The sequence below is a fragment of the Oryctolagus cuniculus genome, chromosome 16 (genome assembly GCF_051225735.1).
Source record: "Oryctolagus cuniculus isolate XC-2025 breed Fujian yellow rabbit chromosome 16, ASM5122573v1, whole genome shotgun sequence".
NCBI lineage: Eukaryota > Metazoa > Chordata > Mammalia > Lagomorpha > Leporidae > Oryctolagus > Oryctolagus cuniculus.
The window spans coordinates 63757724-63782555 of record NC_142882.1 but is presented as its reverse complement, the minus strand read 5'-3'; the positions used below and the strand labels follow the sequence as shown (position 1 = coordinate 63782555).

Here is a 24832-nt window from a genome sequence, read left to right as displayed (position 1 = left end):
TGTCAAGGCGTGCTGTGGAATATGTGTTTATCCTCCAACAGGGAACTAAAGGAGAAGATCCAGCCAGAAATCTTAGAGCTGATCAAACAACAGCGCCTGAACCGCCTCGTGGAAGGTACTTGCTTTAGGAAACTCAATGCCCGGCGGAGACAAGGTACTGTTCTGGAACACTTCAGATTTGGGTAGGGTGGACAGTAGCTAGCCTACTCCCTGGGCAATCACAAGGGCAATGTGTTGGCTTAAAGGTGTACATGGCACAGGGATAGCAGTCAGTTAATGTAATTTCTGGTTCCCATGCATACCCAGGGAGATTCAAAGTCCAGAATTACCAGAGCAGCTGTGGAAATGAGGAGCCGTGCTTTGCCATTCAGTGCCATATGCTGCCATGGTGGTACCAACAATAGCTAGTGTGTATTGTAAGCCTCCAAGTGCCAGGCCCTTCTCCAAAAGGTTTACCTACATGAGGTACATCAAAAAGCTTGTGGAAAAATAGAGCCAAACAATATTTATTTTTAGCACAAAAAATTGAATTCTGTGCGTAGTTTGTTCACAAGGCACATTTCTGTGAACTTTTTGAATACACCCACCATGACCCTCTGAATTAGCTATTGTGATTATGCCCAGTTTACAGATAGGAAACAGGAGGTGCTGGAGGGTTAAATAACTTCCCCCAAATCACAGAAGAGCAAGATTTAGCCTCCACCACTCTATGGCCCTTAATGAAGCTTACTGAGCCACCAGGGAATCTGGCACCCACTATGGGATTCATCTTGGTGCTTCCGGCACGAATGGCTCTTAACTCTCAAAGCTCCCACACTGATTTCTGCCTGGTCAGAATCATGTTATTTGAGGATATAATTAACAGTGAGCTTAGACGGGATAGAATGGATTTTCATAATATTTCAGATTTCTGAATTCTCTCTATTAATCCTAACCTCAAAATGTCAAATCAAACTGTTGTCAATACACCAGATTGAATATTTCCAGATGTATCCTCACCAAGGAAGGGAGCATCCTTGGTTGTTTTCTTGCTTTCATGACGTATTGCTGATTGTCAGGTCGGAGTGTTCACATCACACTGCCCTAGAAGCAAGAAGCCAGAAAATAAAACTGAGAAGTAAGGTGTGGAGAGAGGTGAAGAGATTGAGAAAGAGCTAGGGAAAAGCAAAAGCATTAATAGCTATGCTAAGAACATGTGCCGCTAGCAGCCCAGGAGAGACTTGGGTCACACCAGATGGATGTTCTGCTCAGACAGAGCTCACTCCCTCATGACAAAATCATGTTCTGTTTGCACAGAATACATCCCCCCAGCCGTCTATTTTAACTCCTCTGTGCTAAATACTCATTACATTTGAAGTATTTCAAATGTTATCATTAAAAATCACACTGAGGAACTTCCAAAGGCAGAATTTTATTGAGGAGTGAAAATTCGGGTTATGCACAGAGAATGGGAAGCCCTGCCAATGAGCTTCAAGCTGAGCTTCAGGAAAGGCCAATGCGCAGAATAATAAGGGCTGGGGAGGGCTCAGGAGGAGGAGCAGCGGGAGAGGCAGCCAGAGAAGGAGGAATGCGTGCCCTCCTTTCCCTGCATCCCTCGCGTGGAGCATAATGTCAGCATAAACTGTGTTCCAAGAAGATGGTGTGGCACAGTGGCAAGAACAGGAGCCCCAGCGCTGGATGGAGGGGCACAGTCTGGCCTCTGTCTCTGTCCAGCTGTGTGACCTTGGGCAGTTTCGGAAATGTGCACAAGAGTGCCTGAGGTCATTGTGAGGAAGAAAGGCGATTATGAATGTGTCTCTTAGAATGCAACGCAATAGGTAGCTACTATTATTCTACAGGGTTTTATAGAGAAAATGCAGTGAGCGGAGAATGAGTAGACCGTTCTGAGTCTCTCAGTTCTGTGATTAACCACCTGGGTGTCTTTAGACAGGACACGGGAACTTTCTCACCACAAGTCCTCAGTGTGAATGGGTGCATAGGTCCCAAGGATCCAGCAGCTCAGTTAGCCAGGTACAGGTTGAGGGTCCCTACGCCGAAAACCCAAAATCCAAAAGTTTTTAAGCATTTTCATATTGCCATAAATAGAAAGGTCTATACTATGACATTTTGTTTCATAAACAAAATCATTTAAAATATTATATAAATTTACCTTTAAGGCACGTTTATAAAGTACATAAGAAACATTAGTGAATTTTATGTGTAAACTCAGATCCCATCCCCATTGTATCTTATTAAGTCTATGCAAATATTTTTAACATCTGAAATTCAAAATACTTCTGACCGGGAGTGGATAAGGGGAGGGTTGCGGGTTGGAGGGACGTTATGGGGGGAAGCCATTGTAATCAATATTCTGTACTTTGGAAATTTATATTCATTAAATAAAAGTTAAAAAAAAAAGAAAAAAAAATACTTCTGACCTCCAGTATTTCAGATGAGGGATGTTCAACCGGTACTCCGTTGCATGCCCTGATCTTTTCACTGCATTTAGAAAAATCTCAATATTCCCTTATAGTGCCCCAGAAAGGTGCTTTAGCAGGTTTCCATTCACTTGACACTGGGCAAAAGGCACAGAAGTTTGAGAGTAGGAAATGGCAAATAGACTCAGGCCACCCAAGGCCTCCCCGATGCCCAGCTAGGATTCTACAAAACCCAATTCCTAGAACCAAATTCAACTTCCTAGTCTATTTTACCATGAGATTTCCCTTTATTGACTGAAACAGGCAGGTTCTATCAAAGTAATTATTTCTAGGTGTACGAATTATAGGGAGTTGGTTTATTTTTTAAGTGTGAACACCTGTAATTTTTTTCTAATTTTCTTTCTAATTTTTTCTAATGAGCTACTCAACAAATTTAAAAAATCAGTATGTTGATAATACATTTATTAGTTGAGCTCCCTGGGAAGCTGACCATCTGTGTTTAACATCAAATCATCTTTTTGAGTACAGAAAGGGAGGCTTTTTGGTGTCTGGTAAATGGATTTGAAACCTGGAGACCAGCTCTGTGCTTAAAAATAGGGATGCAAGGCAGACTGCGCTGGAGTTAGTTTCCTATCACCCCATAAGAGCATTCCATTTAGGTTTATACAGATTAATGAGAATGTGGCATAAAATCATGTTTGATCCTTTCATGAACGGTGCATTTCCACATGAGACCACCAACAGGGAAAGACACCTGCTTGGCCAGTGCCCTCAAGGGTTAAAGGGTGACTACTGCCTGTGCAGGTGCCATGGCCACGCTCCCTGTGAACTTGTCCCCTCATGAGGAGGACACAGATGAGTGCATTTGAGTAATTAACTTTACAGGGGAAAACATGACAGCACTGGCGTTGTGCAGCGCTGGAGAGCAGAGGAAGAGCAAATAGAGTCCTGCACTGTGCCACGCTGAGCTAAAAGGCCCTGGAGTTGATATTTTCCCATCATTCTACCTGCCTCATTCACAGCTCTGCTACTTAGACTGTTATATCCTACTGCAGTGTAGAACCTTCAAACTATTTCCCCCACAACTGTATTTTGGTACCCATTAACCGTCTTTTATCCTCCTCCCACGACACTTCCCAGCCTCTAGTGACCTTGAGTCTATTCTCTACTTCTATGTAATCAACTTTTTTTTAAAAGCTTTTAGTATTTGTCTTTCTATGCCTGGCTTATTTCATTTGGTATAAAATCTAGCTCCAGCCACATTGTTGCAAATGGCAGGATTTAATTCTTAATAGCTAAGTGATATTCTGTTGTGTATATATATATATATATATATACACATATATGTGTGTGTGTGTGTGTGTGTATATATATATATATATATACCACATTTTCTGTATCCACTCCTCCCGTGAACACCTTGGTTGATTCCGTAGCTATTGGTGGATAGTACAGCAATCAACATGGCAGTGCAAATATCACTTCCATGTGCTGTTTTCATTTCCTTTGGGAATACCATAGGTATATACCAGATAGCAGAATCAAATGGTAGATCTACTATTAATTTTTTGAGGAAACTCAATACTGTTTTCATAGTGGCTGTACTAATCTACATTGTCATCAACAGTGTGTAAGAGTTCCTTTTCCTTCATTTCTTTGCTAATATTTGTTATGCTTTCCTTTTCCATTTTTTTAAGATTTATTTTATTTATTTATTTGAAAGAATTACAGAGGGAGGTAGAGAGAGAGAGAGAGGTCTTCCATCTGCTGGTTCACTCTCTAGATGGCCGCAATGGCTGGAGCTGAGCCAGTCTGAGACCAATAGCCAGGAGCTTCCTCCAGGTCTCCCACGTGGGCTCTGGGGCCCAAGGACTTGGGCTGTCCTCCACTGCTTTCCCAGGCCATCAGCAGTGAGCTGGATTGGAAGTGGAGCAGGCAGGACTCGAACTGGTGCCCATATGGGATGCCAGCACTGCAGGCTGGGGCTTTAACCCACTGCACCATAGCACTGGCCCCTCCTTTTTCACAACTGTGTTTATGGCTGAGGTGAGGTGATATTCCATTGGCTGAGCTGAGATTATATTTCACTGTGGTTTTGATTTTCTGATGTTGAGCATTTTTCACATACTTGAGGCCATTTGTTTTTCTTATTTTGAGAAATGTCTATCAGGATCTTCTGCCCATTTTTAATTAGCGTATTTGTTTTATTGTTAGATTTTTGAGGCTCTTATATATTCTAGATATTAATATCTTATAAGAGAAATAGTTTGAAACTATATGAAAATATTTCCTCTCAACTGTTGATTGTTTCCTTTGCTGTATAGAAGCTACTTAATTTTATATAATCCCATTTATCTAGTTTTTTTTATTTTTGATTAGTTTTTAACAGAGTCAACGTGATTTGCAGATGCAATTCCAAGAACATAATGATATTCTGTTCCTCCATCCCTCCCTCTCTCTCCCTCCCACTGTTTTTGTCTTACCCTTTCCTTTTTTTTTCCTTAGTTTTAGGTAACATTTTAAAATTATATTACAGTAAAAAGGCTTAATACTTCACCAAATAAGACATTTAACACATCAAAAGCAAAAAGACCCTAGTTTAGTGGGAATATAGACAATGCTATAAACAGTAATTGAATGGAAAAATAACTATTTTACTATTTATATACAGTAAATTTTGAAGTAATCACAGATTACTTAATCACAGGTTAAAACCATAGTAGTCGGCCAGTGCTGTGGTGTAGCAGGTAAAGCCACTGCCTGCAGAGAGAGCATCCCATATGGGTGCCAGTTCGAATCCCAGCTGCTCCACTTCTGATCCAGCTCTCTGCTATAGCCTGGGAACGTACTGGAAGATGGCCCAAGTACTTGAGCCCCTGCACCCACTTGGGAGACCCCAAGGAAGCTCCTGGCTTTGGATTGGCTCAGCTCCAGCCATTGAAGCCATTTGGGGAATGAACCAGTGGACGGAAGACCTGTCTCTCTCTCTTTCTCTCTCTCTCTCTTTCTCTCTCTGCCTTTCAAATAAATAAATAAATCTTAAACAAACTATATTAGTATAACATTTTTAACCATTAGTTTGACAAAAGTATAAAACAAAGTTTTACAGAACTATATTTGCAGCAACATTGATACACACAGACATTTCTTTTTCTTTTTTTTTTTTAATTTTAGCTGCCACATATAAGGGAGAACATGCAGTATTTGTTTTTCTGGGTCTGTCTTATTTCATTCAACATGATGTTCTCCAGTTGTATACATTTTGCTGGAAATGGTAGAATTTCATCCTTTTTTATAGCTGAATAATACCCCATTGTGTATATATGCCACATTTTCTTTATCATTTCACCTGATGATGGACACCTTGGTTGGTTCCAAATTTTGGCTGTTGTGAACAGTGCTGCTATAAACACTGTGGTGCAGGTATCTCTTTGATACATTGTGTTCAAGTCCTTTGGGTATGTACCCCGTAGTGGGATGGCTGGGTCACATGGCAAGTTATTTCTATTTTTTAATGAAATCTCCACACTGTTTTCCGCAGTAGCTGCACTGATTTACATCCCCACCAACAGTGTAAAAGTGTTCCCCCTTCTTCACATCCTCTCCAACATTCGTTACTCTTTGTGTTTGGATTTTAGCCATTCTGACAGGGGTGAGGTGATATCTCATTATAGTCTCGATCTGCATTTCCCTGATGGCTGGTGATGTTGAGCATTTTTTCATATATCTGTTGGCCATTTGTATTCTTTTGGGAACTGTCAAAGTTCTTTGCCCTTTTCTGAGCTGGATTGTTATTTATTGTTGTTATTGAGTTATTAAGTTGCTAATTTATTTGGGACATTAATCCTTTGTCAGACAGTTTGCAAATATCTTCTCCATTCTGTTGGGTGTCTCTTCGGTCTATTGATCATTATCTTTGCTGTGCAAAATCTTCCGAGTTTCACATAGTCCCATTTGTTTAGTTTTACTTTTGTCGTCTGTGCTTTGAGGGTCTTGTCCAAGAAGTCATCCCATACCTATGTCTTTTTTAAAAAAAATTATTTATTTATTTGAAAGGTAGCGTTTCAGGGAGTAGGGACATAGGGAGAGAGAGAGAGAGAGAGAGAGAGAGGTTTTCCATCTGCTGGTTCACTTTGCAAATAGCTGCATCGGCCGCAGCTCGGCTGATCCAAAGCCAGGAGCCTCGAGCTTCTTTTGGGTCCCCACATGGATGCAGGCCATCTTCCGGTGTTGCCCTAGGCCACAGCAGAGAGTGTGATCTGAAGTGGAGCAGCCAGGACTCAAACTGGTGTCCATATGGAATGCTGGCACTGTCGGCAGTGGCTTTACCCACTGTGCCACAGTGTAAGCTCTCCACGCCAATGTCTTGAAGTGTTTTCCCTACATTTTCTTCCAACAACTTCATAATTTTAGGTCTTAAATTTAGGTCTTTGGGCCGGCGCCGCGGCTCACTAGGCTAATCCTCCGCCTAGCGGCGCTGGCACACCGGGTTCTAGTCCCGGTCGGGGCGCCGGATTCTGTCCCGGTTGCCCCTCTTCCAGGCCAGCCCTCTGCTGTGGCCAGGGAGTGCAGTGGAGGATGGCCCAGGTGCTTGGGCCCTGCAATCCATGGGAGACCAGGAAAAGCACCTGGCTCCTGGCTCCTGCCATCGGATCAGTGCGGTGCGCCGGCTGCAGCGCGCCGGCCGCGGCGGCCATTGGAGGGTGAACCAACGGCAAAGGAAGACCTTTCTCTCTGTCTCTCTCTCTCACTGTCCACTCTGCCTGTCAAAAAATAAAAAAAATAAAAAAATAAAAAAAATAAAAAAAATTTAGGTCTTTGTTCTCTCTTCAGTTGATTCTTTTTATATGGTGAGAGGTATGGATCTAATTTCATTCTTCTACATATATGCATTCAGTTTTGCCAGCACCATTTGTTGAAGAGATTATACTTACCCCACTGTATGGTCTAAGCACTTTTGTCAAAATCAGTTGGCTGTATATGTGTGGACTAATTTCTGGGCTCTCTATTCAGTGCCATTGTAATGGTTTTTATGCTAGTACCAAGCTGTTTGAATTACTATAGCTTTGTAGTATGCTTCGAAATCAGGTATTAAGATGTCTCCAGCTTGGTTTTTATTGCTCAGGATCACTTTGGTTATTTGGGTCTTTTGTGATTCATATGAATTTTAGATTTTTTCCCCCTAACTTTGTAAAGAATGCCATTGGTATTTTGATAACGATTGCATTGAATCTGTAAATTCTTTTAGGAAGTACAGACATTTGATTATATTGATTCTTCCAACCCATGAGCAAGGAATATTCATTTTGTTGTGTCCTTGAAAATTTATTTCATCAGTGTTTGATAATTATCATTATAGAGCTCTTTCACTTCTTTGGTTAAATTTATTCCTAAGTATTTGTTTGTTGTGTGCGGCTATTGTAAATGGGATTTCTTTCTTAATTTCTCTTTTTATATATTCATCAAGCTACTATTTTTTGTATCTTTATTTTGTAACTTGCAAATTTATTGAATTGGTTTATCAGTTCAAACAGCTTTTGGGTGGAGTGTTTTAGGTTTTTCCATGTCCTCTGCAAACTTGAATAATTTGACTTCCTCTTTTCTAATTTTGATGCCCTTTATTTCTTTCTCTCTCTCATTGCTCTTACTAAAACTTCTGGAACTGTATTGAATAAGAGTGGTGCAAGTGGAGGTCCTTGTCTTGTTCCAAATCTGAGAGGAGATGCTGTCCATTTTTCCCATTCAGTATGGCTGCGGAGTCAAGAACTTGAGTCACACTTCCCTTGCGTCTCCGAGATTAGTGAGACTTCTCAGAATCACTTGCAATGAATGGTCTCAATAAGCACCCAGGGCTGTCCACTGGAGTGTCGTTTTGAGAAAGAGTAAACTGAAACTTTCCTTCTTGTTGAGCACCTGGCCCAGTCCATGGAGCAGCACCTGCTACCTAAATGTGCACATAACAGATTTGTTCTGGGACTCTGTCTGCTCTAAGGAATAGTCATGCTTCTCTGCTTCTTCCAGCAAGACCTCTGTGCCCCCATTGCTTTTGTGGACGAGTCAAGAAACCTAGATCCTCGCAGGATATCCAGGCAGAGTAGCCAAATAAACTCTGGGGAGCAGGCTCACTCTTTCTCTCTCCTTTGTTGAAATTGTCTTTTCATATTTCATGAACCCTAATCATAATTCATTTCTACAAAAAGGCAAATAGAAATAAATGCACATTTTTCAAATGAAGAAAAGTCAGTTCATTTCTGGGGGGGAGAGTGTATTATGCAATAGATAAAAATAACAGATAATCATTGTTCACCAAAGGTACCGGAACCAGTAGCATGGATAAGCGGGTTCTCCATTCAGTGGAAATCAAGAAGGAATGAATATTTATAGATAGGCAGCCCTCTGAAAGAAGTATGATGGGATCTATACAGCTCATATAATTATAACTGTTGCTTGATGAGTGGAGACCAGGGATCCCTAAACTTTCTATTATTTGGCCAAAGTCCACAGCTAATAGGTGTGAGGGCCGGGTGTGTAACTCAGATCTGTGACTCCAGGACATCTGTTATGTCAAATCATCTTTGGAGGTCTGAGCTCTGGAGTCATGTGCTGTGAAAGGAGACAGCTGTCTCCAGGGAGACAGAACTCAGGAATCAAACATGATTGTCTTGTTTTGAAGACTACCCAGTGAACTGAGGAAGATTTGAAAGGCGGAATGACCTTCGTCTGTATCTGTCATTGTTAATTCACTTTACTGGACCACAGAGATCTTGCATCTCATCATCCGGAAGGTGGCATTTCCCTTTAAACAGAGTTTTCAACCCTCTGTTTGGATCTGTTTATTTGGATGTGTTGGATCTTAGGCGGAAGCAGACTTATGACCTCATTGAAGACTTGACACATGTTCATTTAACCTAGGAAGAAACTGAAATCCTAATAACATTGTTTTAATGACACTGTTTTCAAAAGCTGTCCTGCCTTCCTATCACAGGACTCCAGGGCCCTGTGGGTTGACAGCCAGCTCCAGCTGCAGGCTCTGCCGTCAGACAAAGATGGCCCCTGATTTCATGGCAGAGTTGATCAAGCCTGGGTTCCTGCTGTGCCCTGTGCCTCCCTAAATGACCAGCCTTTCACAATCAGCAACAGTCGCTGTTACTCAGCCTGTCTGTCTCCTCTGAAGGCCTGGGGGCCGGCTCTCTGTGGCTTACTTAACTAAAATGAAGGAAATTTTAGAAGTGTTGCTGTATAATTGTATAGAGATATAGAGAGTTTCCATTGTTGCAGAAAGTTCTGTTGTACAGGGATGCAAGAATTACAGTTGTGGGAGGTTATTAGTATCATAAAAACATTTGCATGTGACTTTGGAAATAGATTTAATCAACCCTTCTTACCAGCCTTTGAGTTAGTTTTGAACTAGCTTTTCCTTCTGATCCTACAGAGAGAGAGAGAGAGAGAGGGAAAGGGATGAAGGGAGGGAGAGATAAAAGCACAGAATTGTCTCCCTATTTTCAGTTTTTGAGTTTGGGCATTAAAAGATGACCATTATAGTATTTTCACTTATAAATGACTGGAAGACCTCCTTATTAATTCTTATTTTCTCTTTAAATGCTGGTAATCAATCTTTGATAATTTCTCACTGCTTCCTGTTAATTGCTTTTGGTGACGCAATCCACTCCTTCATTGCCCAGAGGGCATAAGGAACTAGCAACATCATGCTGGGTTTTGAAAGAAAAATCCACATTTTTCTTACCGTAATAGAAACTGAAAAGCAAGCTGATGTTGACGCTGCTTTACCCCATGTGTCAGTGGGCTGGTTGGGCAGGGCTGGCAGCCGTGCTCTCCTTCATAGCCTCTCTCCCTTCATGACAAAAACCCACAACACAGGCATGGGGGTCTGGCGCAGCAGTTACAGCACCACTTGGGACAATCTCAGCCCATATCAGAATGCCGGATTCCAGCCCTGGTATAACTTCGGATCCAACTTCCTGCTGCTATACATTTGGGGAGGTAGGAGGTGATGGTTGAAGTATACTTGGGTTTCTGCCACCCACATGGGAGAATCACATTGGATTTCGGGCTCCTGACTTTGGTCTGGAGCCCAGCCCTGGCTACTGGGGGATTTGGGAGTGAACCAGAGGATGGAAGATCTCTCTCTCTCTCTCTCTCTCTCTCTCCTCCTCCTCCTCCTCCCTCCTTCTCTCTCTCAAATAAGATGAAAACAAAATTTTTTTTTTATTATTGACAGATAGAGTTAGACAGTGAGAGAGAGAGACCGAGAGGTCTTTCTTGGTTCACCCCCCAAATGGCCACCACGGCCAGAGCTGTGCCGATCCAAAGCCTGGAGCCAGGTGCTTCCTCTTGGTCTCCCATGCGGGTGCAGGGCCCAAGCACTTGGGCCATCCTCCACTGCCTTCCTGGGCCACAGCAGAGAGCTGGACTGGAAGAGGAGCAACTGGGACTAGAACCCGGTGCCCATATGGGATGCTGGCGTCGCAGGCAGAGGAATTGCCAAGTGAGCCACGGCGCCAGCCCCTACAAATAAATTTTTTTTTAAAAGAACTATGCAATCTATAGACCTTCCAGAGCTAAAGACTGCAGCTTTTACCTTTAGGAGAATACTGGCTGAGCTTCCCCCTACTTGCTTACAAATCAAAACCAGCTTCTGGGTCTTTTCAGCTCCTTCTTCCCATACTTGGTAACCTATCCAGGGCTTCCTCTTTTATGTGGACAAGCTAACCAGCTCACTTACACCTTCTGATAGAAAACAGAGAAAGAGGAACTTGGATAGGGTAAGTAAAGAATTAGCCAGAGGAAGAAGAAAACCCAGAGGAGGGTGGTGTCATGTAAGTCAAGGGCATTTACACTTCTGAAAAGAGAAAATTACAGCATCTGCACACCACACAGATACGACAGAGCTCCAGGCAGCCTTTCATGTTTCCTTTAAACGAACATCCATGCCAACACTGCAAGAAAAGTGGTTGTTTTGCCTCCTGGTGTCTTGATAAATATTTTGTGAATGTTCTGATCTCTAATATTTGTGAGTGTAAGATGTTGCACAAGAAGCATTTCTTGTGCCCAGTTTCCCTATGATACAGCCAGAAGGAATGTCCCCACTCCCACTGCCCAGAGCTAAGCAGCAAGTGTTTCCGCCATCTTTCTGTTAGTGTCATCAAGAACAAAGGCAGACGCTATTCCTAGAGTTCCTGACTTTGTCTGCCTTCCATGCTAATGACAGTAGAGTGCTGTGTGCATCGTAGAAAGTGGAACTAATAGAGTTCCTGATAGTGTACCATCTATAGACCCCTCCCAGAAGGCCTACTGCCATTGAGCTTAAAGGAATAGAAGACTTTCCTGATGGTCTCCAAAGGTATACCAAACAGGAGAAGGATAACTAATATCAGAATCAAAGTGGAGTTTACTCTTGGGCCCTCAAATTCATGCTTCCATAAGACTTAAAGTCAAATGAAGCTCTTGCTTTGCAAAGAATTAAGAATTAATCAGGTTGGTGTTTTGGAATCCAGACTTGCTTATCTCGTTATCTTGTGTTTTTTTCCCTCAGACAAGTTCTGGTATTGTCGGCTTTCACCAAATCACAAGGTCCTGCATTATGGAGATCTGGAAGAAAGTCCACAGGGAGAAGTGCCCCATGATTCTTTGCAGGACAAACGTAAGTGCCTCTTCCATAGAAAACCTGAGGTTTGCTTGGTTGCTTCTGTCCTAGTCACAATGTATCATGCCCCAAATCGGTCAGTGTAGAGGCAGGCACTTGGCTTAGTGGTTAAGATGTCACTTGAGATGTCTGCATCCCATATTGGAGTGTCTAGGTTTGAATCCCAGCTCTGCTCCCAATTCCAGCTTCCTGCTAATGCAGACCCTGGGAGGCAGCAAATAACGACTCAGGGAGTTGGATCTCTGCCAATCCTTTTGGAAAAGCTGGATTGAGTTTTGGCTCCTTAATTTCAACCTTGTGCAGCACTGGATCTTGTAGGCATTTGGGGAATGAGCCCGCCTATAGAAGATATCTCTATCCCCCTCTTCTTTCTCTCTCTCTCTCTCCTCAAATATGGATCAATTAAAAATATGTTCACTAATAGTCCAAATAAACCTTCGACAGTGTCTCTTCTTATGTATAGTCTTGGCCTGAGCATCCTAATCAAGTATAAGACCTTGTTTGGGACTAAACAGAAGATAGCATCAAAAGATGTTCAGATATCATTCCTGAAACTTGCAACAATGAAACACCAATATCCACTTTCAAAAAATGGGTTTAATGTTTGTTTATGCATTTATTTATTTATTTAAAAGGCAGGGTGACGGGGAGAGGGAGTTTCAGAAAGGGAGAGAGGTCTTCCATCTACTCCATCCACTGATTGTTGTAGACATTTAGGGCTAGGCCACGTTGAAGCCAGGAGCCAGGAACTCCATCAAGATCTCCCTTGTGGGTGTCAGAAACCCAGATACTTAAGCCATTATCTGCTGCAAGGCACATTAGCAGGAAACTGTATTAGGGATGCAGGAGATGGGACATAGGCCTCCCAAGTGGTGGCTTAACTTGGTGAACCACAACACCCGCCCCCAACATGCACTTTTACATTATATACAGAGGTGCTATTTCAAGGAGCAAAAACAATATAAACCCGATTCAGTCAATCATCTTTTTTAATGACCTAAAATAATTTTATATAACTTACATGCTTAACCCCTATCATGTTTATTCATTAGGGTGTAGTATATCCCATAATTATAATTCAGATTAATGGTAGACCCAGATGACGGACTTACCTTAAAGAGTAACTCAGATGCTTTGAAAACTCTATGATCGATTATACCCTATTATTCACTAAAAATTCCCAAAATACATACTATGTATGTTTATTTGCATCTTCTGTGTGTTGTGTATTTTAACATCTGTGCTTTTGAAGAAGAGGCAGTAATGTGCAGGATTCTTTTAGCCTAACAGTATACCAAATGCCAGGTTCAGGGTTAAATATTACATTAAACAAAGTACTATAGAAACATTGAAATGAACAAGTGTGATGAATTGATTTGGAAAACAAATGAGACAAAGTGACTGAAACCTCCGAGAATACCCCAGGTGGAGAAAGCACAGAGGGAAAAGGCAGTTAGGACACTTGTATGTAACCTTGAAAGTGACATTGACCTGCACTGTTCAGAGAAGCGTGTCCTAGACCGTCCTGACCCCTGAGTCCCACACCTTCTCTCCTGTCACCCCAGGGCCCGTGGAATTCGAATTTGGACTGCTTTCCTCACAGCTCAAGGCCATCTAAGGCGAAAATAAACCATGAGTGGGAAATTTCCTGACATTCAGCTTCTGTTCTGACATCTCAGGCAGACAGCCTGGAACATTCTCCCTTCCTCCAGTTTAAAAATGGGATAAGCTGGTCTTTGTAGTGTCATTTAGTTCGGAAAGCAGCCTCTCGTTTGGGGCATAGGGAAACTGCCTCCCCAGCCCTCATTGCTGGCACCATAAGTGGAGGGGGGACCAATCACATCCACCACTGCAGAGTCAGGCACAGGATTTTGTGCCCCTGTTGTGGGAGGCCTCGGGTTTTGCCTGTAGATAGGAGATGCAGAAAGCCCACCGCTTCCCACCCTGGGCAAGATAGACCACTGGTTCTCTTCTCAAGTGTGGTCCACAGACCATCAGCAGCAGTGTTACGTGGGAGCTGGATAGAGATGCAAACCCTCAGACCCCATGCCCAGACCTGCTGAGTCAAACTCTGAGCTTGGGCACCAGCAGTGTCTGTTTTCACAGCCTCCAGGCAGTTCTGATGCACACTCAAGTTGGAGAACTGCATGATACTCCATGTAGATGCCCCAAATGTGACTTTTACCAATAAGCAGTTTAAAAAAAAAAAAAAAACCAATGTTATGAATTGATAATGCATTGCCAACTTTTAATTTTGGCTAAAAAAATGGATGTGAAAAAAACAGACTCTGAAATTTCTGAGATTTAAAGTTACAAATTGCTCATAGAAGAAGGGTCTTTGATCATAAGAATTAAAGATAAGAAGAACCTAATCTTGGAGTACATGACAGTTCCTTCTGCTGAATTGAGTGAGCTCTACGAAGAACTCACACTGTGTCCTTATCTTACTTCGCATGCTGTTAATTGGTGGAAACTTTCAAGTGAAAACTCTCTGGAAAGCTAAGAAGTGTCCTGGGGCTCTCCATGCAGATTCACCGCTCTCCAGTGGTTACATGAGAAGAGTTAGAGGTTACTCTTGGTCAGAACAAGCAGCCTCTTCTTCACTTCCCTGACCAAGAGGCAGGAAAAAGGCTCTGGACAGGAAACACACAGCTCGATGGCTTGCTTCGTTCCTCCCCAGCCGGCCCAGTGAACCAGTGCTCTCACTGCACATGCGTTAAATAGCCCCATACTGATAGACATATAATCCACTTTTCAACCCAAAGGTAGGCATTTGATTGGCAGTGTTGCCAGTTATAAGAGGCAGCACCCTGATTCTAGCTGGCCAGATAATTTAGGAAATTGGTAGCCTTGCTCCTATAGAGGTTCAAGCGCATGGATAGCAGTCAGGCCTTCTAGGGGTAGTTCCTGGGCTGCTCACAATCCAGTACCTCCCAACCCAGCCAGTTCCCCCAACTGCCAAAAACCCAAGCTGAAAACAGGCAGGTAGGACTGAGCAGTACTGAGAGATGGCTTAGCAGGGTGATTGAAGAGGAGCAAGGCCAGAGCTGGCAATCTCCACACAGCGTTGGTAGTGACCAAAGAATGACCCTGATACTTGGAGCAGGTTGAGTGGTCCCTTGTGACACTCACTGCCTCCAAAACTCTTGTCCAGTCCTTTCCTTTGTGGCCTTTGAAATCAGTAATGCAAAATCCCAAAGAGCTGCTCCATACACAGTGTGCCCATTGCCAGAGAAGCCAAAATAAATACTTCTGTAAGTGTGTGCATATGGAACGAGAGTCTTTGTACCTGTGCATAAGTGAGAGTGTATCTGTCTGCACATGTGTGCCAGAAAAGACAGTACATTCATGTAAACAAGTGAAAAGAAGCCACACTGTGCTTGAAATGAGATGGCCTAGACCTAGGAAATACATTTGCTGCTTCAAACCAGTTTTCAAACAAACATTTCAAACAAATATGCCTGATTTGCATTTCATTTCAATTCTGCAAGAATACCCATCCTCATGGAGCTCTTTCTTAAGTCAGAAACCTCATTCCACTAGAAAAATGAGATGTCCCTTTAATTAATGTTGAGTGCCATTTCCGTTGCCACGTACAAGTGCCCTCTCTTGAGACCAAAGGGAAAATTGTCTTCCACCCCTTGGGTTAATCAGGAGTGAATATTGAGATATTGATGAATCAAAGAGTGGAACTGAATCCTCTTAACACAACCAGTGCAAGTGAAGACCGAGGGCCTCTTTTAGCTGTCTTCTCTCAAAGTTTAGGAAACCCCTCTTCTCATATTCCTTTTGTTTGTGAGGAAATAGAACCCTTAAAAACCCATGGCTCACTCTGCATCTCTCCCACTGGGTTTACAGGCTGTGCTTGCTCCCACTACACACAAGGCTCCATTGCTTCATAGCCACGCCTCAGGCCCATGACTGTCACCCTTTGAAAGAATCTAGGCCAGCGCCTCTCCATCCCACATCAAAGGGACTGGGAGGGAAGCAGAGGCTCACCCACGCCTCCATAAGGAGATTAAGCTTCTCACAGAGATGAGAGAACAGCTGACACAGCGAGGCAAAGGGGCGATTTGGGTCATTGAAGCACAGTGCAAAAATCTGCATCCTTCCATCTACAGGGAATCAACTAGAAGAAGGGTCATCAAAAAGTTCATGGAAAATGCATTTTATGAAGGAAGTGTGCATGCATTTCAAGATTTATTGCACCAAAATAAATTTAGTTTTGAATTCCACTTTGTGCTGATTTTTTGAAGTATCTTCAAAATAACAAATGACATTGTGAGCATAAAATATGCCAGGCCCTATGCTAAGAGCATTATATAAGTTATCTTCTTGACAAACCAAAGTAGATGTTAGTACCCTTCTTTTACAGACAAGGAAACTGAGGTATAGGAAAAGTAAATAACTTGTTCAAGGTCACAGGTTAGTAATTGGAACAAAGATTTGAATGCAGCTATTCAACGCCATGGCCGAGATTTTTACCCACTGGACAGGCTTTTGCCCTAGCATTTAAAGCACTGGTTAGGATGGCTGTATCCCAAATCAAAGTACCTGGCTTTAATTCTTGGCTCTGGGCCTTGACTCCAGCTTCTGACAAATGCAGACCCTGGAAGGCTCAAGTGATTGGATTCCTGCCAATCATGGGGTTCTCAACTTTGGTCCTGGCCCAGCCTCAGCCATAGCAGGCATTTGGAGAGTGAATCACCAGTTGGGAGTAGCACGTTCTCTCTGTATGTCTGTCTCCCCTAGTCTCTATCTCTCAAATAAATAAATTTAAAATATTTTTGAAGTCAACAATTGCTTGGTTCCAGCATTAGAAGTTAATTTGCAGAAAAATCCTTGCAGATGGATAGTGTTATAGCTACTCATTGCTTGCAAGTAACCTGAGGCTCTGAGAACTTAAGCCTAAAGTGGTAGGTAGATCTGGAATCCAAACCTCAGCTCTCTATTCCAAAGGCATAGCCCTCCAACTGCATGCTGCATGACTGACCTGTCTGGTTAGAAAGATGAAATTCCACACTCAGCTGTCCTGAGATCTTCCTGTCCCTTCTGTATAGCTCCACACAAGAACTTCTACTGTGGAGCTGTGCACACAACAAATGCTCAAGGCTTCCTGGCCACTTCCTGCAGATGGTTTCTGCCTGGTTTCGGCTTCCACTAGTGAACACTAAAGCTGTTTCATCATGGTGCCCACGTTTTACTTTTGCTTTTTTTAGTAGGATTTCTGTTTTAAATCACAAATTTCCTTCCACAGACATTAGCGATCAAAAACCTCCTGAGCATGTCTAGAGTGACTAGTACATGTGGGGCTTTTGCGCCACATGATGTGGGGTGCTGTCACCTTCCAAATTGTGGCCTGGAAACAGAGTAAGAAAAAAAGCACTAATCCCAGCTCTGACCCCAACATGCAGAATTTGTATTTGCTCTTTAAACCTCATTGTTTCCATCTGTAAAATAGCAATGTTGAACTAAAATGTTCTCAATCCAGCTCAAGCTAAAAATTTGATAGAATGAAGCCATGCCCCAGGAAGTCAGAGTGGTGGTAGAGCTTCCTTCACTAGTCACGCCCCCTCCCCAATTATTCTGCTGTCTGTGGGCCCCACAATTTTATCTTGCTCTAACATAAAAATAACTGATCAAAATACTAGCTTGGCTTTGAAGCCATCAAGATCCCCTGCTGCCTCCTTACAGTGTAGATTCAAGAGGTGTGCCTCTGACCCCTCTGTTCCTGCTGCTGGGACTACAGGGGCATTTTAGCCCTTTCCACCCCTAATCTTCCAGTGCATCTGGAGACAAACCATGTAAAAAAGCAACCTTTAAAAGCCACACTGTATTTTTAGGATTTCTTTTTAGTCATAATCCTATGAGCGATACAGCAGCCCGTCTCCCTGATAGAGCACAATCCATATAAAAAACATGAAATACGTACTGCCACAAAACCCAGTGGAAAAGCGCCTTTTCTTCCCTGAAGACTTCCCATTAGAGATCTGAAGACTGACCCCAGGACAGACTTTTGTTATTACTCTTGTCCAATTCCACATGATGGGTTTTCAAAGCCAAGGGGCAACCTATGATTTGTACCTGGTAGACACTATAGGTCATTGGCTCTGTAATATATTAAAACAAAAGACTTTCTACAAGGAACTGTGACTCAAACTCCATTTGAAGCTTGAAGAGTTTGTTAATTGATTTTGCTAATTATATCACACAAAATCACTTTATGGTAGATTTTCCATTGAAAAGTTAACCACCTTCCCAAAGTGTCCAATTGTCCCCTCCTGGGTGGTGATCAGGCAGCCAGATCAGCTGAAAAGGGAGGTGAGACTGATGTAAGGTTATGAAACAATGGATTTGCAGAGAACAGAAGTCAGTGTTCTTGGCCAAAGGTTGGCTCAGGAGTCAGAGCGACCATGTACAGGAAGGCACCAATCCAAATGGGCTGGGGAAGAAAGGCAGAAAGGGGGTCTAAGGAGAAAGCTTACACCAGGCAGGAGATGCTGCACTACTGTGCTCCAGGACCAGCTCCAAGAGCTCAGTGACGTAACACAACAGAAGTTTATTTCTCACCAACATTGTGCAGCTTGCATGGGCTGGCAAAGGATTGCTCCTCACAGTCACTCAGGACACAGGCTAGTGACTGCTTTGCCATCCACAGCCGTGCCATCTGCATACAACATATGCCTCCTTCAGTTTCTGCGTCTGGGGTGAGAGGCAATAGAGGATGTGGACTTTGAACTTACTCTCTGCAGAAAAAGAGGCACACCACTTCCTCACACATGCCATTGGCCAGAATCACTCACATGACCGCACCTAACTGCACAGTTTGCTGGAATCTATCATGAGGGCAGGAAAAGAAAGCAAGGTATTCCTTAGCATGCATAATGCCCACCAAAGCAGTCTAGAATCAGAACTGCAGAATGGAGGGGCAGGTGTTAGACAGGCAGTGGGGGAGCCTGTAGAAATTCCTAGAAGCACTCGGCACAGCCCTTCTCTTAGGGTTACAAAGAACTCTATGGCTATCAATATATTCTTAGAAATTTTAGAGTGTCTGGGAAATTTTAGCTTTTAAAGGGTTTACAGTTCTATAACTTTAACATTCTATCAATTTAATCTTCATCACACCTACAACCCAATTCCCCAGTAAAATTATGTGAAGTAACTATGAAATCTCTAATTATATTCATCATTCAGAGAGCCTAAGGAATTTATTATTGAAATTTTCCACAATCCTAAATTCCTACCCTTGATAAAACCAAGTCAGCCTGCATATGCTCCTAGATTCATAATCCCACATGGGATTTAAGGATTGGGAATCAGAGATAGATAGATGACTTTGCATTTTTTGAAGTTAAATTTCCAACTACTAAATTTCTCCTACTGCCTTCTGTCTCTCTCTTGCTCTCATTCTCTCAGTTGATTCTTTTTTTTTTTGACAGACAAAGTTAGACAGTGAGAGAGAGAGAAAGATCTTTCTTCCGCTGGTTCACCCCACAAATGGCCATAGCCCTGGCCCAGGCCCCATCCAGCAGATGAGAGATGGCTCTCTCCTGGCTCCCAACCCCCAACCCTGTGTAAGAATTTCCTAAAATGATTAGAAATGCAAATTGTGGCCATGTAGAGGGAGGAGATTCAGACACGTGTTGTGGTCTATGGCGTGGGACACAACATGAAATGGGACTGCTTGTTTCTTGTTCTAAACACCACTGGCTATGGCCAGTGCGCTGCGCTGATCTGAAGCCAGGAGCCAGGTGTTTCCTCCTGGTGTCCCATGCAGGTGCAGGGCCCAAGCACTTGGGCCATCTTCCACTGCCTTCCCGGGCCACAGCAGAGAGCTAGACTGGAAGAGGAGCAACCGGGACAAAATCCGGTGCCCCAACCATGATTAGAACCCAGGATGCTGGCGCTGCAGGCAGAGGATTAGCCTAGTGAGCCGCGGCACCAATCCCCTCTCAGTTGATTCTAACAAAAGTTTTAAACCTTTCCATATTGTTTCTCATCTTCTTCCAATTCCTAAGACAAAAGATAACATCATTTTATCTAACTGCATTATTTTCAGAATCCCCTATCAGAAAGAAAGGTTCCCTTTATTTAACTGTTTAGTTAAAAACTGTAAAATAGTAATAATAGAATGTGCTTTATTTAACTGTTTAGTTAAAAACTGTAAAATAGTAATAATAGAATGTGCTTCACAGAATTGTGAGAATTAATGAGATGGCAGAGACTTTGGAGAATGAAATCAGAACAGTTTAGAGTCAAACAAATTTTTTGAGATAAGGCTGTTTTTCCTTACTTATCCAAAACTGAGAAACTAAATACATGTAGAAGTGAGAGTCACCGGTGTGTGTACACCACTTGGCATTCCTCCTGGCACAAACAATCCCTTTGTAATGGCATTATTAATATCACTGTTACTATTACTGTCACTGTTACCTGCTGTTACTTCTAATGCATCACTCCCAACAATATTATATAGATTTTCTTTAGATCTTTGTTTTAATTAAATAAACTGCTTATAGACATAGCTCTTTCTCTCCAAGGATTTTTTTTTTTTTTTGCCAAAATATAAGAATGTTTCTCATATGGTCATGGCCAAATAAACTGATCATAAGCTGAAAGTATGTTTTAAAACAAAAATACAGGCTGGCGCCGCGGCTCACTGGACTAATCCTCCACCTGTGGTGCCGGCACCCCAGGTTCTAGTCCCAGTTGGGACGCCAGATTCTGTCCCGGTTGCTCCTCTTCCAGTCCAGCTCTCTGCTGTGGCCCGGGAGGGCAGTGGAGGATGGCCCAAGTGCTTGGGCCCCGCACCCGCGTGGGAGACCAGGAGGAAGCGCCTGGCTCCTGGCTTCAGATCGGCGCAGCGCGCTGGCCATAGTGGCCATTTGGGGGGTGAACCAAAAGAAAAAAGAAGACCTTTCTCTCTCTCTCTCTCTCTCTCTCTCTCTCACTGTCTAACTCTGCTTGTCAAAAAAATAAAAATAAAAAATAAATAAATAAATTTTTAAAAATACATTTACCACACCTAACCTAGAAAACGTCACAGCTTAACAACAAGGTACACCATAGAATACCTGTTTCCTCTCATGATGTCATGGTTGACTGGGAGCTGCTCTCACTTCCACTGCCCTGCATCTGAGACAGGATCATACTGCATGTCGCTAGCGTGGAGTAAAAGACCAAAATTCAGAATTCAATGTGTGGTTTCTACTGAATGCATATCCCTTTTGTACCATTGTAAAGTCAAACCATCTTTAGTCAGAGACCATCTCTAGTTTAGTTTCTACTCCTAAGACTGCCTGACTTCTCTTCCTCTTTGCACCACTATTTTCTTTTTGTGGTGGTTCCTGGGGATGGTAACTGGTAGCAGACGCGGAGTCCTGCTTCTTTATTGACACTGAAATGTTCAATGGTGTAGTTATTTTCATTTCCTTTTATGAATTGCAGTGCCGGTGGCAGATATCAAAGCTGTGGTGACGGGAAAGGACTGCCCCCATATGAAAGAGAAAGGTGCCCTTAAACAAAACAAGGTATGATTTCAAAATTATTGCAAATAGCTCTGTCTGCACAGTGCAGTCAGCGAATCTGATGGCTCTGCTTTATAGCAGTGTGTGTGTGTGTGTGTGTGTGTGTGCATGTGTGTTTATACAGTTGCACATCTGTTACTCAGTTTTCCATTCACTTTTCCTGATTCATTTTGCATATTTTACCCTTACTCTTTCCCTGACCATTTTTCAAAGGCTCACTGTCTCTTCCACTCTCCCACTTCCTGTCTACTTCCACCCACCCCTAGGAGCTGTGCTGTCCGCTGTCTAAAGCCTCCTCTAATTACCTCCAACCATTCACTGGGCCTACCCCAATCTCTTGTTGGTGTCCATTTCACCTTTCCCTTCTCCCACTCCAATCTCTTTCATTTCCTCTGGCTAAAATCATCCCCACTCTAGCCTCCCTACTGTCTCTTTGCTGCTTGGGACAGACAAATATCAACTGATTAAAGCAATCTTAGAAAACCTAAGGGTCTGATGTCCTTCAGGACCATGGACAGTAGACTGCAGTCTCAGACCTGGCTTAAAGGAAAAAATTTTCCAAAATGTGGGTGCTGTAAAGCACCCTTCACTTTGCAACACTTATCATCCCCTTCTGACTTACCAACTGCTGTCACCATGACAGTCCACATTCTGTCAGAAAAGGTGCAGTGTTGGGGGGCAAAGGAGTAGGAGAGCATTATCCAGGAAGACGGAAGAATTTCCTTAGACACTCGTTTACAGGTATTTGCCTCTGGGGGATTTGTTTAAATCTCCTGGCACCTTGTGATATATACCATCCATGGATACAGATTTATCTGGATGTTCCAGATGCCTTGATACCCTGAATGCCACACAGATCAATATGTTATTCTGTATGTCCAGCATCAGTATCTAAGAGGAAAACCAAAATAATGTGCATCCTACTTATCAATCAGGGTTAAAATAAATAGCCCCTGGTCTATAACTTCAAACATTCTAAGACAGGGTTGAGTCCAGGTCTTGTCAGGCTGGCCCTATCTGTGGTTAAAGAAAAGCAAAATGACCGTGATAGTACTATTATGGATGAGAGGACTGGGAGGACACAGCCAAGGAGGCTACTTTGAAATCTGTGCTTCTTAAGTTACATAAATACAACCTGCCTGTACTCCAGTGTCACACATGTAGGACTTAATGCACCTACATGACAATGGTAATGATGTAAGGGCTTGTCTGGAAACCCAGGCTCTCTGTTACAGTACCTCCAGGAAGTTTCCCCTGTCTCTTCTCTATGATGGGGAACTCAGTGGTCCTCTAGCCCATGAGGTTCCAGAGGAGCATCCTTCCCTGTAGCAGCAAGGCTCCAGTTGCCATCGTCTGCCTCTTGTGGAGCAGATTTTCCGCAACACCAGCAGGGATTGCCATATGCTCAGCATGTCCGTGTTCCCTGCAGAGTCTCAGGGAGCACTGGCTCAGCTCAGCTCTAGCCGAGGTCCCCATCGTTATATAACACTTGCAGCTGAGCAAGAAACAATGTGGGCAAATTGGTAGCAACAAGAATCTGTAAGTCCAAGAGGGCCAGGACAGTCAGAGCTGGCAGTGAGACAGCCTTGTGTTGGATCTACCAGTGGACTTCAGTTGCAGGCCAATCATCGCCCTGGAACGAGGAGAGTCATGCATCACAGAGACTCACAGCCAAACTGCTTACCTAGAGCACAGTCCATGAGAGCACTGAATTGTGGGAACACTTACGGCAATTCTGATGAATCACTGTAGGCTGTGGTCTACACTGTAGACTAGTGTGAGATGAAGAAACTCTTGGAGGCCGCAGTCTTGGAGTGGGGCACCATTTCACGGCTTTACCCACCAGAAGGAGGTTCTCACAGTGGAGATCTGAGACTCCCACCTGGGACTCTGACAGAGGTGAAGAAGACTGACTATGAAATATGCCAGTGCCTTCCCATTATAATGTCCTGTGTTCCAGGCCTTTATCCCAGTTAGGAGAGTAATTGCTCCCATTCCAGATTGTGTTGGCCTTCCTGTCTCAACCGTGGGATTGGAGGTGAGGGAGACATAGTAAATAGCCTTCAGGCTGTCAAGGAAACGATGGAAAACTGGAGCCAAGGTAAAAGGGAATAAGCCATGGCAGTAAATCTGTCCTACTGGGGAAACTCTTGAGAAGATGACAGCCCCAGGACACAAGATTTCAGTGGAAGATTCTAGGATGCTGAACCTCTCCCATGCCCTACCACCACTCTAGCAAAACTAATGGCAGTAGATTATAGCTGAATGAACTTTAGAGACAAGAGACACTCTCTAAAGAAGAATACTTAGTCGAAGAAAAGAAACAATGAGACCAGGGCTGTCTGAAGCCTGTGGCACTTGCCACTGGAGTAAACATAAATACAGCCCAGATCACTGCAAGGTTAATACAAATCGTCTCTCTAGAGGCCTATTTACCTCACTCTCTGTTACCTGATATTACCTGTCTAGATTGCAACAAAAAAAAAAGAGGCATGCCAAAACAGTAAGAGAAAAACACAGTCCGAAGAAACAAAGTAGTCGTGAGAAGTAGACTCCAGTATGACACAGAAATCAAAATTTTCAGAGATTTTTAAATAATTGTGATTAGAAATATGACAGGTGCTAGTGAAGAAAGGAGACATCATGCAAGAACAGGTGGGTAATGCAAGGGTAGAAGGGAAACTGAGTCAAAAGGAAAGTCTACAGTTCAGAAACACTGTGTGGGGAGCAACTCGGACTAGACTAAGTTACTGGAATTAAGACTTATTCTATGCATCTGCTCTCCCACAATATGGTGCTGGGAGAGGAGTAAATAGCTTCTATGCAGCTGTCTCTCGCCAACTTGAGTGATGACCTGCAGGAGCTGATCCTGCTCCTGATTGGAGGAGAGCAGAGTACTCGGCGTGTGGGTAGCAGAGTTGGGATTGGCAGAAGAGGACTATAAAGGAGGAGAGAGACAACATGCACCAGGAACATCTATCTGAGGGAACACCTGTGCAGCCCCCGAGAGAGCCGGCCGGCGGTGTGCCGCTCCCCCGCGGAAGTGGGAAAAGTGGCAGGGGGCACCGCCCTTCCACGGAGGTGGAAGGGACAGTAGCCAACCCGGGAAGAACCAGCAGCAAACCCGGGAAGGGCCGAGCAGACAAAAGAACAGCGCAAGGCCCTGTGTCGTTCCTCCACGAAGAGGGGGAGCAACACACTGTAACTGAAATGAAAAATGCTTT

General features: G+C 43.3%; 1 protein-coding gene across 15 annotated transcripts in view; it reads left to right on the top strand.

The window, feature by feature from the left end:
- The window catches only part of ELMO1 (engulfment and cell motility 1), a 574098-nt gene that overhangs the window by 535706 nt on the left and 13560 nt on the right, over positions 1-24832 (top strand). For all 15 annotated transcript variants that reach the window (XM_070059729.2, XM_089316113.1, XM_002713762.6 and 12 more), the window contains 3 exons: positions 42-154; positions 11971-12078; positions 21529-21611. In XM_070059729.2, coding sequence (XP_069915830.1) covers positions 42-154; positions 11971-12078; positions 21529-21611 — 304 coding nt within the window. The remainder of the gene's footprint in view (positions 1-41; positions 155-11970; positions 12079-21528; positions 21612-24832) is intronic.